Genomic DNA, 19,107 nt, shown 5'->3' with positions numbered 1-19,107 from the left:
CACACAAAATCCTTTTCACTCCATCTTTCCACCTCTAATTTGGTCTCCCTCTTCTCCTCGTTCCCTCCACCTCCGACACATATATCCTCTTGGTCAATCTTTCCTCACTCATTCTCTCCATGTGCCCAAACCATTTCAAAACACCCTCTTCTGCTCTCTCAACCACGCTCTTTTTATTTCCACACATCTCTCTTACCCTTACGTTACTTACTCGATCAAACCACCTCACACCACACATTGTCCTCAAACATCTCATTTCCAGCACATCCATCCTCCTGCGCACAACTCTATCCATATCCCACGCCTCGCAACCATACAACATTGTTGGAACTACTATTCCTTCAAACATACCCATTTTTGCTTTCCGGGATAATGTTCTCGACTTCCACACATTTTTCAAGGCTCCCAAAATTTTCGCCCCCTCCCCCACCCTATGATCCACTTCCGCTTCCATGGTTCCATCCGCTGCCAGATCCACTCCCAGATATCTAAAACACTTCACTTCCTCCAGTTTTTCTCCATTCAAACTCACCTCCCAATTGACTTGACCCTCAACCCTACTGTACCTAATAACCTTGCTCTTATTCACATTTACTCTTAACTTTCTTCTTCCACACACTTTACCAAACTCCGTCACCAGCTTCTGCACTTTCTCACATGAATCCGCCACCAGCGCTGTATCATCAGCAAACAACAACTGACTCACTTCCCAAGCTCTCTCATCCCCAACAGACTTCATACTTGCCCCTCTTTCCAAGACTCTTGCATTTACCTCCCTAACAACCCCATCCATAAACAAATTAAACAACCATGGAGACATCACACACCCCTGCCGCAAACCTACATTCACTGAGAACCAATCACTTTCCTCTCTTCCTACACGTACACATGCCTTGCATCCTCGATAAAAACTTTTCACTGCTTCTAACAACTTGCCTCCCACACCATATATTCTTAATACCTTCCACAGAGCATCTCTATCAACTCTATCATATGCCTTCTCCAGATCCATAAATGCTACATACAAATCCATTTGCTTTTCTAAGTATTTCTCACATACATTCTTCAAAGCAAACACCTGATCCACACATCCTCTACCACTTCTGAAACCACACTGCTCTTCCCCAATCTGATGCTCTGTACATGCCTTCACCCTCTCAATCAATACTCTCCCATATAATTTACCAGGAATACTCAACAAACTTATACCTTTGTAATTTGAGCACTCACTCTTATCCCCTTTGCCTTTGTACAATGGCACTATGCACGCATTCCGCCAATCCTCAGGCACCTCACCATGAGTCATACATACATTAAATAACCTTACCAACCAGTCAACAATACAGTCACCCCCTTTTTTAATAAATTCCACTGCAATACCATCCAAACCTGCTGCCTTGCCGGCTTTCATCTTCCGCAAAGCTTTTACTACCTCTTCTCTGTTTACCAAATCATTTTCCCTAACCCTCTCACTTTGCACACCACCTTGACCCAAACACCCTATATCTGCCACTCTGTCATCAGACACATTCAACAAACCTTCAAAATACTCATTCCATCTCCTTCTCACATCACCACTACTTGTTATCACCTCCCCATTTGCGCCCTTCACTGAAGTTCCCATTTGCTCCCTTGTCTTACGCACCCTATTTACCTCCTTCCAGAACATCTTTTTATTCTCCCTAAAATTTACTGATAGTCTCTCACCCCAACTCTCATTTGCCCTTTTTTTCACCTCTTGCACCTTTCTCTTGACCTCCTGTCTCTTTCTTTTATACTTCTCCAACTCAATTGCATTTTTTCCCTGCAAAAATCGTCCAAATGCCTCTCTCTTCTCTTTCACTAATACTCTTACTTCTTCATCCCACCACTCACTACCCTTTCTAATCAACCCACCTCCCACTCTTCTCATGCCACAAGCATCTTTTGCGCAATCCATCACTGATTCCCTAAATACATCCCATTCCTCCCCCACTCCCCTTACTTCCATTGTTCTCACCTTTTTCCATTCTGTACACAGTCTCTCCTGATACTTCTTCACACAGGTCTCCTTCCCAAGCTCACTCACTCTCACCACCTTCTTCACCCCAACATTCACTCTTCTTTTCTGAAAACCCATACTAATCTTCACCTTAGCCTCCACAAGATAATGATCAGACATCCCTCCAGTTGCACCTCTCAGCACATTGACATCCAAAAGTCTCTCTTTCGCACGCCTGTCAATTAACACGTAATCCAATATATATATATATATATATATATATTATCCCTGGGGATAGGGGATTAAGAATACTTCCTACGTATTCCCTGCGTGTCGTAGAAGGCGACCAAAAGGGGAGGGAGCTGGGGGCTGGAAATCCTCCCCTCTCGTTTTTTTTTTTAATTTTCCAAAAGAAGGAACAGAGGGGGTCAGGTGAGGATATTCCAAAAAAGGCCCAGTCCTCTGTTCTTAACGCTACCTCGCTAACGCGGGAAATGGCGATTAGTTTAAAAGAAAAAGAAAATACATATATATATATATATATATATATATATATTTATTTATTTTATTATACTTTGTCGCTGTCTCCCGCGTTTGCGAGGTAGCGCAAGGAAACAGACGAAAGAAATGGCCCAACCCCCCCCCATACACATGTATATACATACGTCCACACACGCAAATATACATACCTACACAGCTTTCCATGGTTTACCCCAGCCGCTTCACATGCCTTGATTCAATCCACTGACAGCACGTCAACCCCGGTATACCACATCGCTCCAATTCACTCTATTCCTTACCCTCCTTTCACCCTCCTGCATGTTCAGGCCCCGATCACACAAAATCTTTTTCACTCCATCTTTCCACCTCCAATTTGGTCTCCCTCTTCTCCTCGTTCCCTCCACCTCCGACACATATATCCTCTTGGTCAATCTTTCCTCACTCATTCTCTCCATGTGCCCAAACCACTTCAAAACACCCTCTTCTGCTCTCTCAACCACGCTCTTTTTATTTCCACACATCTCTCTTACCCTTACGTTACTCACTCGATCAAACCACCTCACACCACACATTGTCCTCAAACATCTCATTTCCAGCACATCCATCCTCCTGCGCACAACTCTATCCATAGCCCACGCCTCGCAACTATACAACATTGTTGGAACCACTATTCCTTCAAACATACCCATTTTTGCTTTCTGAGATAATGTTCTCGACTTCCACACATTCTTCAAGGCCCCCAGAATTTTCGCCCCCTCCCCCACCCTATGATCCACTTCCGCTTCCATGGTTCCATCCGCTGCCAGATCCACTCCCAGATATCTAAAACACTTCACTTCCTCCAGTTTTTCTCCATTCAAACTCACCTCCCAATTGACTTGACCCTCAACCCTACTGTACCTAATAACCTTGCTCTTATTCACATTTACTCTTAACTTTCTTCTTCCACACACTTTACCAAACTCAGTCACCAGCTTCTGCAGTTTCTCACATGAATCAGCCACCAGCGCTGTATCATCAGCGAACAACAACTGACTCACTTCCCAAGCTCTCTCATCCCCAACAGACTTCATACTTGCCCCTCTTTCCAAAACTCTTGCATTTACCTCCCTAACAACCCCATCCATAAACAAATTAAACAACCATGGAGACATCACACACCCCTGCCGCAAACCTACATTCACTGAGAACCAATCACTTTCCTCTCTTCCTACACATACACATGCCTTACATCCTCGATAAAAACTTTTCACTGCTTCTAACAACTTTCCTCCCACACCATATATATATATATATATATATATATATATATATATATATATATATATATATATATATAAACAGCAGTCACCCAGGGAAACACCAACATTGTGACACTAAAGTGCTTCTACTCACAAGTGATGAATATAGCTACACAAAAATACTATGATAAATCATCTTACCATGTTAGGTGGGCAAACTTCAGCTGGTTTGTCCAATTTGCCGCCACCACCAGTGCTGTCATCTCGACCACAGCTACCCTTTGAATTACATGAGCCCCTTGATAAGCAGAGGATCTTCAGTGTAACACGAAAAAAAAAAGGTAAAATACGGAGAAAGGGTGGAATGTTATCAAAGACTTCAGTCACATATTGGAATAGATGATTCAGATGCAAAGTAAAGTTTTGGAAAAAATTGCTGATAAAACTGTTTTGAACCTTTAACTACATTGTGATCAGATCATTTCATAAAGATATTATAGGAGGTAATAGTTGGTAGGCAGCCACCCACTAGGGTGGTATACTATCGGTACTACCCATCTGGGTATCAGGAGGGTTAGTTATGGTTGCATAGTGAGCAGGCTCTAAGATTTTGTCTAGTTGCACTCCTGTAATCCAGGTAGCTGTCTTTTCTTTCTGCTTTACCCACATGTGGATTGGCATTCTATTCACAAACAAACAGTCTCTCCTCGTCCCACATAACACTTGAAAACACTTAGCTCACTCAGCTCATTCTTTGTAACTCTAGATTTTCCTGTAGTGAGTGCTATGGAGTTGCCTTGCCTTTTGGCAAAATTATATTAGCAGTAGAGAAAAGTAATAGGAAGAAATTTAAGGCATAAGCAGTAAATGGAAATATTACGTAAAAGTAGTTGGTAAGAACATTAGGCGGGAGCATTAAGTAGAAGTAGTAGGCTGAAACATTAGACAGGAACACCAGGTAGTAGTAGTCAGTAGGAACATTAGGTAGGAGCCTCTGGAAATACTGCACTGGAATTGCCCTCAACCATTGGCCTGTTAAGAGTGAGGCACTAAAGGCTAAGAAGCAGCAATGGAGTTCAACAGTTATGGAAATCCTTGCCATGGCAACTCCTTGAGGGAGTTCTTGGAGGAAATGGGTGTCAAAAGATAAAGATGGATGGATTATTGTACAGTATGACTTTGCTCATTGTTTTTATTGCCACACATACCAAGTTCCAACCTATAACTTAAGGACTGGAGGTAAGGAGGACTCACCCTTCCCGGTGAGCAGGTTGTCTTTGGTCGAGGGGGCTCATCCCTGGCAGGCCTGCCACACTGCCCCTCATGCATGCACGAGCCAGCAGCCAGGCAGAACACCTGTGGTAATTAAGAAAAATTGGTTAGAATCTTTACACGACAAATTTCTGTGGAAGAGTCTTGGTGTCATCCAGGACCTTTCCAAAAGTCCTGCAGCTCAAGGCTGCACTACCTCCAGTGGCAGGAAAATGCACCTCTTTGGAGTGAGCGGTACTTTAACAAGACTGATATCAATGATGTAGCTTTACCAAAGGTGACTTTTTGCATAAATTGCAACCTCAAGCAGGGAGAGGCCATTCATATCATTGTGTTTTCATAAATGGTTGCCATTTCCCATGTTAGTAAGGTAGTGTCAGAAACAGACAAAGAGAGGCTGCATCCACTCACATCCATTCTCTAGTTGTCATGTGTTATGCATTGTGACCCCAGCTCCCTTTCCACAGCCAGGCCCCTTAGCCCTTTTCATGGTGAAGTGTTTTAGATATCTGGGAGTGGATCTGGCAGCGGATGGAACCATGGAAGCGGAAGTGGATCATAGGGTGGGGGAGGGGGCGAAAATTCTGGGAGCCTTGAAGAATATGTGGAAGTCGAGAACATTATCTCGGAAAGCAAAAATGGGTATGTTTGAAGGAATAGTGGTTCCAACAATGTTGTATGGTTGCGAGGCGTGGGCTATGGATAGAGTTGTGCGCAGGAGGATGGATGGGCTGGAAATGAGATGTTTGAGGACAATGTGTGGTGTCAGGTGGTTTGATCGAGTAAGTAACGTAAGGGTAAGAGAGATGTGTGGAAATAAAAAGAGCGTGGTTGAGAGAGCAGAAGAGGGTGTTTTGAAATGGTTTGGGAACATGGAGAGAATGAGTGAGGAAAGATTGACCAAGAGGATATATGTGTCGGAGGTGGAGGGAACGAGGAGAAGAGGGAGACCAAATTGGAGGTGGAAAGATGGAGTGAAAAAGATTTTGTGTGATCGGGGCCTGAACATGCAGGAGGGTGAAAGGAGGGCAAGGAATAGAGTGAATTGGAGCGATGTGGTATACCGGGGTTGACGTGCTGTCAGTGGATTGAATCAAGGCATGTGAAGCGTCTGGGGTAAACCATGGAAAGCTGTGTAGGTATGTATATTTGCGTGTGTGGACGTATGTATATACATGTGTATGGGGGTGGGTTGGGCCATTTCTTTCGTCTGTTTCCTTGCGCTACCTCGCAAATGCGGGAGACAGCGGCAAAAAAAAAAAAAAAATATATATATATATATATATATATATATATATATATATATATATATATATATATATATATATATATACACACACATATACAATGTACATTTGTATATATGTATACGTCTGTGCATGTATATGTATGCATACGTTTAGATGTATAGGTATGTATGTATGGGCGTGTGGGCGTTTATGTTTATACATGTGTATGTAGGTGGGTTGGGCCATTCTTTTGTCTGTTTCCTTGCCCTACCTCGCTGATGTGGAGGACAGCAACTAAGTATAATAAATGTGAAATGTGAATAATGTATATATATATATCCCTGGGGATAGGGGAGAAGGAATACTTCCCACGCATTCCTCACATGTCGTAGAAGGCGACTAAAGGGGATGGGAGCGGGGGGCCAGAAATCCTCCCCTCCTTATATTTTAACTTTCTAAAATGGGAAACAGAAGAAGGAGTTACGCGGGGAGTGCTCATCCTCCTCGAAGGCTCAGATTGGGGTTTCTAAATGTGTGTGGATGTAACCAAGATGTGAAAAAAGGAGAGATAGGTAGTAAGTTTGAGGAAAGGAACCTGGATGTTTTGGCTCTGAGTGAAACGAAGCTCAAGGGTAAAGGGGAAGAGTGGTTTGGGAATGTCTTGGGAGTAAAGTCGGGTTAGTGAGAGGACAAGAGCAAGGGAAGGAGTAGCAGTACTCCTGAAACAGGAGTTGTGGGAGTATGTGACAGACTGTAAGAAGGTAAATTCCCGATTAATATGGGTAAAACTGAAAGTTGATGGAGAGAGTTAGGTGATTATTGGTGCATATGCACCTGGGCATGAGAAGAAAGATCATGAGAGGCAAGTGTTTTGGGAGCAGCTGAATGAGTGTGTTAGTGGTTTTGATGCACGAGACCGGGTTATAGTGTTGGGTGATTTGAATGCAAAGGTGAGTAATGTGGCAGTTGAGGGAATAATTGGTATACATGGAGTGTTCAGTGTTGTAAATGGAAATGGTGAAGAGCTTGTAGATTTATGTGCTGAAAAAGGACTGGTGATTCGGAATACCTGGTTTAAAAAGCGAGATATACATAAATGTACGTATGTAAGTAGGAGAGATGGCCAGAGAGCGTTATTGGATTATGTGTTAATTGACAGGCACATGAACGAGAGACTTTTGGATGTTAATGTGCTGAGAGGTGCAACTGGAGGGATGTCTGATCATTATCTTGAGGAGGCGAAGATGAAGATTTGTATGGGTTTCCAGAAAAGAAGAGAGAATGTTGGGGTGAAGAGGGTGGTGAGAGTAAGTGAGCTTGGGAAGGAGACTTGTGTGAGGAAGTACCAGGAGAGACTGAGTACAGAATGGAAAAAGGTGAGAACAAAGGAGGTAAGGGGAGTGGGGGAGGAATGGGATATATTTAGGGAAGCAGTGATGGCTTGGGCAAAAGATGCTTGTGGCATGAGAAGAGTGGGAGGTGGGTTGATTAGAAAGGGTAGTGAGTGGTGGGATGAAGAAGTAAGATTATTAGTGAAAGAGAAGAGAGAGGCATTTGGACGATTTTTGCAGGGAAAAAATGCAAATGACTGGGAGATGTATAAAAGAAAGAGGCAGGAGGTCAAGAGAAGGTGCAAGAGGTGAAAAAGAGGGCAAATGAGAGTTGGGGTGAGAGAGTATCATTAAATTTTAGGTAGAATAAAAAGATGTTCTGGAAGGAGGTAAATAAAGTGTGTAAGACAAGGGAGCAAATGGGAACTTCAGTGATGGGGGCTAATGGGGTGATAACAAGTAGTGGTGATGTGAGAAGGAGATGGAGTGAGTATTTTGAAGGTTTGTTGAATGTGTTTGATGATAGAGTGGCAGATATAGGGTGTTTTGGTCGAGGTGGTGTGCAAAGTGAGAGGCATAGGGAAAATAATTTGGTAAACAGAGAAGAGATAGTAAAAGCTTTGTGGAAGATGAAAGCCGGCAAGGCAGCAGGTTTGGATGGTATAACAGTGGAATTTATTAAAAAAGGGGGTGACTGTATTGTTGACTGGTTGGTAAGGTTATTTAATGTATTGATTCATGGTGAGGTGCCTGAGGATTGGTGGAATGCACACATAGTGCCATTGTACAAAGGCAAAGGGGATAAGAGTGAGTGCTCAAATTACAGAGGTATAAGTTTGTTGAGTATTCCTGGTAAATCATATGGGAGGGTATTGATTGAGAGGGTGAAGGCATGTACAGAGCATCAGATTGGGGAAGAGCAGTGTGGTTTCAGAAGTGGTAGAGGGTGTGTGGATCAGGTGTTTGCTTTGAAGAATGTATGTGAGAAATACTTAGAAAAGCAAATGGATTTGTATGTAGCATTTATGGATCTGGAGAAGGCATATGATAGAGTTCATAGAGATGCTCTGTGGAAGGTACTAAGAATATATAGTGTGGGAGGCAAGTTGTTAGAAGCAGTGAAATGTTTTTATCGAGGATGTAAGGCATGTGTACGTGTAGGAAGAGAGGAAAGTGATTGGTTCTCAGTGAATGTAGGTTTGCGGCAGGGGTGTGTGATGTCTCCATGGTTGTTTAATTTGTTTATGGATGGGGTTGTTAGGGAGGTGAATGCAAGAGTTTTGGAGAGAGGGGCAAGTATGCAGTCTGTTGTGGATGAGAGGGCTTGGGAAGTGAGTCAGTTGTTGTTCGCTGATGACACAGCACTGGTGGCTGATTTGTGTGAGAAACTGCAGAAGCTGGTGACTGAGTTTGGTAAAGTGAGTGAGAGAAGAAAGCTGAGAGTAAATGTGAATAAGAGCAAGGTTATTAGGTACAGTAGGGTTGAGGGACAAGTCAACTGGGAGGTAAGTTTGAATGGAGAAAAACTGGAGGAAGTGAAGTGTCTTAGATATCTGGGATTGGATTTAACAGCAGATGGAACTATGGAAGCAGAAGTGAGTCACAGGGTGGGGGAGGGGCTGAAGGTTCTGGGAGCATTGAAGAATGTGTGGAAGGCGAGACCATTATCTTGGGAAGCAAAAATGGGTATGTATGAAGGAATAGTGGTTCCAACAATATTATATGGTTGCAAGGCTTGAGCTATAGGTAGAGTTGTGCGAAGGAGAGTGGATGTGTTAGAAATGAGATGTTTCAGGACAATATGGTGTGAGGTGGGTTGATCGAGTAAGTAATAAAAGGGTAAGAGAGATGTGTGGTTATAAAAAGAGTGTAGTTGAGAGAGCAGAAGAGGGTGTTTTGAAGTGGTTTGGTCACATGGAGAGAATGAGTGAGGAAAGATGGACAAAGAGGATATATGTGTCACTGGTGGAGGGAACAAGAAGTGGAAGACCAAATTGGAGGTGGAAAGATGGAGTGAAAAAGATTTTGAGCGACCGGGGCCTGAACACGCAGGAGGGTGAAAGGCGTGCAAGGAATAGAGTGAATTGGAATGATGTGGTATACCGGGGTCATGTGCTGTCAATGGATTGAACCAGGGCATGTGAAGCGTTTGGGGTAAACCATGGAAAGTTTTGTGGGTCCTGGATGTGGAAAGGGAGCTGTGGTTTTGGTGCATTACACATAACAGCTAAAGACTGTGTGTGAACGAAGGTAGCCTATCACTACCTCACGCACATTTGGGGGGCGGGGGTTGTCATTTCATGTGTGGCAGGGTGGCGACGGGAATGAATAAGGGCAGGCAGTATGAATTATGTACATGTGTATATATGTATATGTCTATGTCTGTATATATATGTATACATTGAGTTGTATATGTGCGTGTGTGGACATGTATGTATATACATGTGTATGTGGGTGGGTTGGGCCATTCTTTCGTCTGTTTTCTTGCACTACCTCGCTAACGCGGGAGACAGCGACAAATTATAATAATAATAATAATAATGATAATAATGATAATGATAATATATATAGCTGTCATGTGTAATGCACCAAAACCACAGTTCCCTATCCACATCCAGGCCCCAGAGACCTTTCAATGGTTTACCCCATATTCTTCACATGCCCTGGCAAAATGCATGTACAATGCCCTTATGTGATAGTAAAATAGGTAGAACCAAAAGCTTGAAAAACAGAGGTATAAGTTTGTTGAGTATACCTCATAAGGTATATGGAAGAGTGATTAAGAGGAATGTGAAATTCACAGAGCATTGGACTGGGGAGGAACAATATGGCTTCAAGAGTGGTGGAGGATGTGTGGATCAGGTCTTTGTCTTAAAAATTTTTGAGAAATACCTGGGGAAAGAGAAGGATTTGTACATAGCATTTACCGACCCTACAAAAGTGTATGCTAGTGCTGACAGAGATACCTTGTGGAAGATGTAGGAGGAAACCTACCAAATGCAATATGGAGTTTTTATGGGAATAAGGTATGTGTGTTTGCAAGCAGAAAGGGAGGAGTGTGAATGATTCCAAGTGAATGTGAGTCTGTACCAAGGGTGTGTGATGTCACCATGGATGTTAAGTCTGTTCATGGATTGGGTGGTGAGTCAGGGTCAGGTCTGCAGGATGCTGGGATTGAAGGTTGTGGGAGGTGAGTCAGTTGCCTTTATAAATGACACAGCTCTGTTGGCAGACTCAAGAGAGAAGTCCAAAAGCTGGCATCTGTGTTTGGGGAGCATGAGAGAGGAGGAAGTTAAGATTTAATGGAAAGAAAAGTAAGGTAATCAAACAAAGGATTTGGATGAGAAAGAATGGTTTACTTACTGGTATGAACTGGAAGAACCTAGAGAAAGTAGAGTGCTCCCGGTATCTTGGGCCTTACAGCATTTAGAATCATGTGTGCTGAAGTGACTCATAGGGTGGGAGAGGGGTTGAGGTCTTGGTTGCAATGAGGAAAATGTGGGAGGAGAGTTCCTTGCCTCTTAGGGCAAAGATGGGCTCATCTGAAGGTATAGTAGTCCTAAGAGTGTTGTATGAATGCAGATCTTGGGGCTATGAATGCAAAAGATTTGAAATGAATGAATGTACTGGAAATTCGCCAGAGGAGAATGTGCAGTGTAAGGCATACTGAGGCTAAAGTAAAGATAGTAAAAGTGATGTATAGTAGTAAGCACATCTGATTAAGAGAACTGACCAGAGTCCTCTGAAATGGTTTGGCCATATGGAGAAGATGAGTTAAAAAGACTGAGAAAGATCCACATGTCAGAAGTGGAGAAAGCTAGGGAAAGGGGAGAACAGAAGGAGCTGGAAGGATGGTGTAAGAGAGACTTTGAGGTATCATGGCCTGAACATTCAGAGGGATGGCAGAAGCATGCTGAGGTTTCATGGCCCAAACATTCAGAAGGATGGCAGAAGCATGCTGAGGTATCATGGCCTGAACATTCAGAAGGATGGCAGAAACGTGCTAGGTAGACTTAATTGGAGCAAGCTAAATGGGGAGGGATGATGAGCAGTTAAGAGGGTGTGCTAGAGCAAATGAAGATTGGGGCAAACCATGAAATGGGCTGTTGGCTTGCCTGTGGGTGATGAGATCTGGTTTTAGTGCAGAATACATGATAGTTGGAGAATGTATATCATTAAATGAGGACATTGTCTGTCTGTTCCTTGCAGTACTTCATTAGGGCAGGAAACAACAAACAGGTATGAAAAAATGACAAGCATGCAAGGCATCAATCTCATGAATCACTCGGTATGGTGCCTTTTCTAATATTCATGTGTGTTCAACAAGTCAAGTGTTCTCTCACACAGAGTAAAGCTAACTTGTGATGGATGATACCTCACTAGGGGGGCAACTCATGACCTTGGTAGGCAGGTGAGGCTTGGGCACTTCATTGGTACCCCAGGGAGTACAAGCACCCAAATGAAGGCAGAAATCCTCACTGGGAGGGCACATGTATTGTGTGGGTGGAGGGTCAGACCTCTTACATTCCCCCATGGGGGTACAGGATGATGATGCCAGGTAGAACACCTGTAAAGAATAGGAGAAAGAAGCAGGAGTGGAGCTAGCATTCAGGAATCCACACCAACACATAATAGTTGAAGTAACAATCGTAAGTATCAATCCTTGGGAATGCACAAACCAAGCTGGAGGCAGACACCTCACACTTCCCCAGCTGTTCACACTGTCCAAACCTCTGGCAGAGCATGTTGCAGGAAGGTGTGCCTCAGTTACTTACTTTACATTCTGCTTTTTGATCTCTACATTTTTCTTGATTCTTTAAGTTTACTTTTTTGATATCCTGGTACAATTTTGGAAGTAATATAATTTGGCAAACTGTACTTGTTGAATTTTCTTAATAAATTTTATGTCAATATTTCACTATTTTCTGACAGACCTTCATATATCTCTTTATCATTTTATAGATATTTTAGTACATTGCATTGGAAGTGCTTTATTGCAAAAAGTAATTTAGCCATAGTTGAAAGTACTAAAGATTTTAGAATGAAATATCTTTGACTTGAATGGAATATTTCAACAATTTTGAAATTTCAAATTCAATAAAATATACAAAATCAGTCTTTATCTCCTAAGCTTCATATCTTAGATTGGAGTCATCTGAAGTACCATTGTCAAAAGATTCATGTTCTACTTCCATACCATCATTTCTAGAAGAAACACCAGAGTTTTCTTCAATCACTATTTTTCTTCACTTTTTTTCATTAATAAAAAGGTGGAATTAAGAAAAAGAGAAAAGCCCTTCAGAATCTTTAAGGCTTATCATCTCATTATTTCCACTTACCTGACCACTAAGACTGCAAGATCTTCTGTATCGATTGAGAACAATAACGAATGGAAAGGTTTTTCAGCAAACATTGTAGGTGGGAAGTAAGAAGTGAAAGTGAGTCTGCTTGGAAAAGATACCAAGAGAGACTGAATGAAGTGTGGCATAATGTGAGAGGAAACAAAACAGGAGAGTGGGTAGGGAGTGGAAAATATTAAGAGAATCAATGCTTATGCATGCAGATGAAATTTTTCATAAGTTGAAAGTAGGATGTCGGCAAATACAAAAGAATAGCAAACAGTTGAATGCAGGAGGAAGATGATTAGCTGATAAGTGCAAGGACAGTAACTGCAGGGAAGGAGTGCAAGCAATTTTTGGGATGTGTACTGGAGGAAGCAGCAGGTCAAAAATGTTTTAAAACATACATAATGTGAGAGTATGAATAGGTGGGACAGCGATGGAAACATGAAAAAATGGTAACAAGCAAAGAGGAAGCAAAAAAGAGATGGGTTGAGGATATTGAAGGACAGTTGAATGCAAAAGATGATAGGATAGCAGACATAGTGTGATTGAGATGATGTGGTGTACAGAGTGAGAAAGTTATGAGGAATGATTAAGTGAAAAGAATTAGATGCAGAAAGAATGTGATATTGTTGCGGAATGGTTAGATAGACTTTTTAAAGTATGTGTGTCTCTCTCAGGACTGGCTAAATGCATGTACAGTGCTCTTATACATAGGCAAAGGGGGCAAAATTGATTGTTCAAAATACAAAGGCATAAATCTGTTGAGTGTACCTTGTAAGGTGTATGGGAGAATAGTGATTAAGAGGGTGGTGAAATTTACCGAGGATGAGACTCATTAGGAGCAATGTAAGTTCGGGTGTGCTGGATGTAGACTAGGATAGGTGGACCAGGTATTTGTCTTGAAAAGTTTTGTTATTAATACTGGGAGAAAGAGAAGGATTTGTATCAGTATTTATGGACCTTAAATAAGTGTATAATAGGGCAAAGTTGCCTTGTAGGTTTTATGAAAATATGATGAAGGAGGAAAGCTACTAAATTCGATGAACAGTTTTCTCAGGATAATAAGGTATGAGTGTAGGTAGAAAGACAGAAGTGTGAGTGATTCCAAATGAATGTGGGTGTGCATCAGGAGCATCTGATGTCATTGTAGCCATTTAGTCTATTCATGGAGGAGGTGATGAGGAAATTAAATGCAAGAATCTTAGAGTGAGATGCATATATGCAGTATGCTTGGGGTTGGGGAGGCCTGGAAGGTAAGTCATTTGCTGTTTACAAATGACACAGCTCCGGTGGTAAACTTGAGGGAGATCTCCAAAAGCTGACATTTAAGTTTGAGGGAGTGTGAGAAAGAAGGAAGTTGAGTTAATGGAAACAAGTAAGAGAATGAGGTGTAGCAGGAGGGTGAGAAAGGATGGTTTGATTGTGAGTTTAAAATGGGAGAACCTGGAGGAAATGGAGTGATTTAGGTACCTTGGAGTGGACATGATAACGGTTGGAACCATGGGCACTGAAGTGAGTCAGAGGATCGGAGAGGGCTAAGATCCTGGGAACAATAAGGAGAATGTGGGAGGAGAGTTCATAGTAATCTTGAGAGTGTTGTAAGAATGCAGATGGACCTACAGTACAAGTAAAATGGAAGAAAACAAATGTGCTGGAAATGTGACTGAGGAGAATGTATGTTGTGCAGGCTGAGCACATAAGTAATGATGGAGAAAGAATGAGATGTGTTAGTGAGTGCAGTATGACTGAGAGAACTGACAGGATCTGCCAGAGTGGTTTGGACATATTGAGAGAAATGATCTTCATGTCAGAAGAGTAGGGAACTAGGGGAAAGGGGGAGAATAAAAGGAGATGGAAGGATGGTGTGAAAGAGGCTTTGAGGTATCGTGGCCTGAACTTAGAGAAGGATGTGAGGTGTGTACTGGACAGAATTACATGGAACAATATGTTACATGGGGAAGGGTGCTGTCAGTAGGGAGTACTAGAGCATATTAAGAGGATGGAGCCAAACATGAAATGGGCTACGGGCTTGCTAGGGAATGGATGTGATCAAATGAGGTCATTGTTTGGCTCTTCTGGCACTTCCTCACTGAAGCAGGAAATAGCAAATAAGTATGAATAAAAACTGACAATTATGTAAAGCATCAATCTTGTGAATCACTCAGTATGGTGCCTTTTCTGATATTCACACGTGTGCAATAGGTTGAGTGCACACTCACACAGCAATGCTAGCGGCTGATAAAGCATACCTCACCAGGGGAGCAACTCTTGACCTTGTTAGGAACAGGAGGCTTAGGCACCTCACAGGTGCCCCAGGGAGTACATGTGCCTAGCTGAAGGCAGAAACCCTCATCAGGCAGGCACATGTATTGAGTGGATGGAGGGTCAGACCTCTCACATTTCCCCACAGGGGTACAGGATAATGTTGCCAGGCAGAGCACCTGGAAAGGAGGACATGAGAAAAGCAAGAGTCTTGTTAACACTTAGGGATCCATACCAAAAAGATCATTAGTAGGAATGAGCACTGAGTCTTTGGAATGCAGGAACCAAGCTGGAGGTAGATCCTTTAAGGGATGGAAAATGTGAGATCCAAAGTCAGTTAACACTGTACAGACCTCAGGCAGAGCATGAAGTGAGGAGGTATGCCTCAGTTACTCACTAACTTTACATTTTCTTCTCTCCAGGGAGAACCTGGAGGAAATGGAGTGATTTAGGTATCTTGGAGTGGACATGATAACGGTTGGAACCATGGGCACTGAAGTGAGTCAGAGGATCGGAGAGGGCTAAGATCCTGGGAACAATAAGGAGAATGTGGGAGGAGAGTTCATAGTAATCTTGAGAGTGTTGTAAGAATGCAGATGGACCTACAGTACAAGTAAAATGGAAGAAAACAAATGTGCTGGAAATGTGACTGAGGAGAATGTATGTTGTGCAGGCTGAGCACATAAGTAATGATGGAGAAAGAATGAGATGTGTTAGTGAGTGCAGTATGACTGAGAGAACTGACAGGATCTGCCAGAGTGGTTTGGACATATTGAGAGAAATGATCTTCATGTCAGAAGAGTAGGGAACTAGGGGAAAGGGGGAGAATAAAAGGAGATGGAAGGATGGTGTGAAAGAGGCTTTGAGGTATCGTGGCCTGAACTTAGAGAAGGATGTGAGGTGTGTACTGGACAGAATTACATGGAACAATATGTTACATGGGGAAGGGTGCTGTCAGTAGGGAGTACTAGAGCATATTAAGAGGATGGAGCCAAACATGAAATGGGCTACGGGCTTGCTAGGGAATGGATGTGATCAAATGAGGTCATTGTTTGGCTCTTCTGGCACTTCCTCACTGAAGCAGGAAATAGCAAATAAGTATGAATAAAAACTGACAATTATGTAAAGCATCAATCTTGTGAATCACTCAGTATGGTGCCTTTTCTGATATTCACACGTGTGCAATAGGTTGAGTGCACACTCACACAGCAATGCTAGCGGCTGATAAAGCATACCTCACCAGGGGAGCAACTCTTGACCTTGTTAGGAACAGGAGGCTTAGGCACCTCACAGGTGCCCCAGGGAGTACATGTGCCTAGCTGAAGGCAGAAACCCTCATCAGGCAGGCACATGTATTGAGTGGATGGAGGGTCAGACCTCTCACATTTCCCCACAGGGGTACAGGATAATGTTGCCAGGCAGAGCACCTGGAAAGGAGGACATGAGAAAAGCAAGAGTCTTGTTAACACTTAGGGATCCATACCAAAAAGATCATTAGTAGGAATGAGCACTGAGTCTTTGGAATGCAGGAACCAAGCTGGAGGTAGATCCTTTAAGGGATGGAAAATGTGAGATCCAAAGTCAGTTAACACTGTACAGACCTCAGGCAGAGCATGAAGTGAGGAGGTATGCCTCAGTTACTCACTAACTTTACATTTTCTTCTCTCCAGGGAGAACCTGGAGGAAATGGAGTGATTTAGGTATCTTGGAGTGGACATGATAACGGTTGGAACCATGGGCACTGAAGTGAGTCAGAGGATCGGAGAGGGCTAAGATCCTGGGAACAATAAGGAGAATGTGGGAGGAGAGTTCATAGTAATCTTGAGAGTGTTGTAAGAATGCAGATGGACCTACAGTACAAGTAAAATGGAAGAAAACAAATGTGCTGGAAATGTGACTGAGGAGAATGTATGTTGTGCAGGCTGAGCATATAAGGAATGATGGAGAAAGAATGAGGTGTGTTAGTGAGTGCAGTATGACTGAGAGAACTGACAGGATCTGCCAGAGTGGTTTGGACATATTGAGAGAAATGATCTTCATGTCAGAAGAGTAGGGAACTAGGGGAAAGGGGGAGAATAAAAGGAGATGGAAGGATGGTGTGAAAGAGGCTTTGAGGTATCGTGGCCTGAACTTAGAGAAGGATGTGAGGTGTGTACTGGACAGAATTACATGGAACAATATGTTACATGGGGAAGGGTGCTGTCAGTAGAGAGTACTAGAGCATATTAAGAGGATGGGGCCAAACATGAAATGGGCTACGGGCTTGCTAGCGAATGGATGTGATCAAATGAGGTCATTGTTTGGCTGTTCCAGCACTTCCTCACTGAAGCAGGAAATAGCAAACAAGTATGAATAAAAACTGACAATTATGTAAAGCATCAATCTTGTGAATCACTCAGTATGGTGCCTTTTCTGATATTCACACGTGTGCAACAGGTTGAGTGCACACTCACACAGCAATGCTAGCAGCTGATAAAGCATACCTCACCAGGGGAGCAACTCTTGACCTTGTTAGGAACAGGAGGCTTAGGCACCTCACAGGTGCCCCAGGGAGTACATGTGCCTAGCTGAAGGCAGAAACCCTCATCAGGCAGGCACATGTATTGAGTGGATGGAGGGTCAGACCTCTCACATTTCCCCACAGGGGTACAGGATAATGTTGCCAGGCAGAGCACCTGGAAAGGAGGACATGAGAAAAGCAAGAGTCTTGTTAACACTTAGGGATCCATACCAAAAAGATCATTAGTAGGAATGAGCACTGAGTCTTTGGAATGCAGGAACCAAGCTGGAGGTAGACCTCTTAAGGGATGGAAAATGTGAGATCCAAAGTCAGTTAACACTGTCCAAACCTCAGGCAGAACATGAAGTGAGGAGGTATGCCTCAGTTACTCACTAACTTTACATATTGTTCTCTCCAGGGAGAACCTGGAGGAAATGGAGTGATTTAGGTACCTTGGAGTGGACATGATAATGGTTGGAACCATGGGCACTGAAGTGAGCCAGAGGATCAGAGAGGGCTAAGATCCTGGGAACAATAAGGAGAATGTGGGAGGAGAGTTCATAGTAATCTTGAGAGTGTTGTAAGAATGCAGATGGACCTACAGTACAAGTAAAATGGAAGAAAACAAATGTGCTGGAAATGTGACTGAGGAGAATGTATGTTGTGCAGGCTGAGCATATAAGTAATGATGGAGAAAGAATGAGGTGTGTTAGTGAGTGCAGTATGACTGAGAGAACTGACAGGATCTGCCAGAGTGGTTTGGACATATTGAGAGAAATGATCTTCATGTCAGAAGAGTAGGGAACTAGGGGAAAGGGGGAGAATAAAAGGAGATGGAAGGATGGTGTGAAAGAGGCTTTGAGGTATTGTGGCCTGAACTTAGAGAAGGATGTGAGGTGTGTACTGGACAGAATTACATGGAACAATATGTTACATGGGGAAGGGTGCTGTCAGTAGAGAGTACTAGAGCATATTAAGAGGATGGGGCCAAACATGAAATGGTCTACGGGCTTGCTAGGGAATGAATGTGATCAAATGAGGTCATTGTTTGGCTGTTCCGGCACTTCCTCACTGAAGCAGGAAATAGCAAACAAGTATGAATAAAAACTGACAATTATGTAAAGCATCAATCTTGTGAATCACTCAGTATGGTGCCTTTTCTGATATTCACACGTGTGCAACAGGTTGAGTGCACACTCACACAGCAATGCTAGCAGCTGATAAAGCATACCTCACCAGGGGAGCAACTCTTGACCTTGTTAGGAACAGGAGGCTTAGGCACCTCACAGGTGCCCCAGGGAGTACATGTGCCTAGCTGAAGGCAGAAACCCTCATCAGGCAGGCACATGTATTGAGTGGATGGAGGGTCAGACCTCTCACATTTCCCCACATGGGTACAGGATGATGTTGCCAGGCAGAGCACCTGGAAAGGAGGACATGAGAAA

The 19,107-nt window shown here is 43.0% G+C and overlaps 1 protein-coding gene across 1 annotated transcript in view; it reads right to left on the bottom strand.

The window, feature by feature from the left end:
* Window positions 1-17,588, bottom strand: part of LOC139755399 (uncharacterized) — a 204,972-nt gene extending 187,384 nt beyond the window's left edge. The window contains exons 1-3 of the mRNA XM_071673671.1: window positions 15,150-17,588; window positions 4,978-5,079; window positions 3,925-4,038 (exon numbers count right to left, since the gene is read on the bottom strand). Of these exons, the coding sequence (XP_071529772.1) occupies window positions 3,925-4,038; window positions 4,978-5,079; window positions 15,150-15,266 (333 nt within the window). The 5' untranslated portion in view covers window positions 15,267-17,588. The remainder of the gene's footprint in view (window positions 1-3,924; window positions 4,039-4,977; window positions 5,080-15,149) is intronic.
* Between the last annotated feature and the right edge of the window lie 1,519 nt (window positions 17,589-19,107).

This window comes from Panulirus ornatus, chromosome 19 (assembly GCF_036320965.1).
Source record: "Panulirus ornatus isolate Po-2019 chromosome 19, ASM3632096v1, whole genome shotgun sequence".
NCBI lineage: Eukaryota > Metazoa > Arthropoda > Malacostraca > Decapoda > Palinuridae > Panulirus > Panulirus ornatus.
Note: the sequence above shows the minus strand (reverse complement) of the source record. Positions and strands in the feature narration are given on the sequence as shown.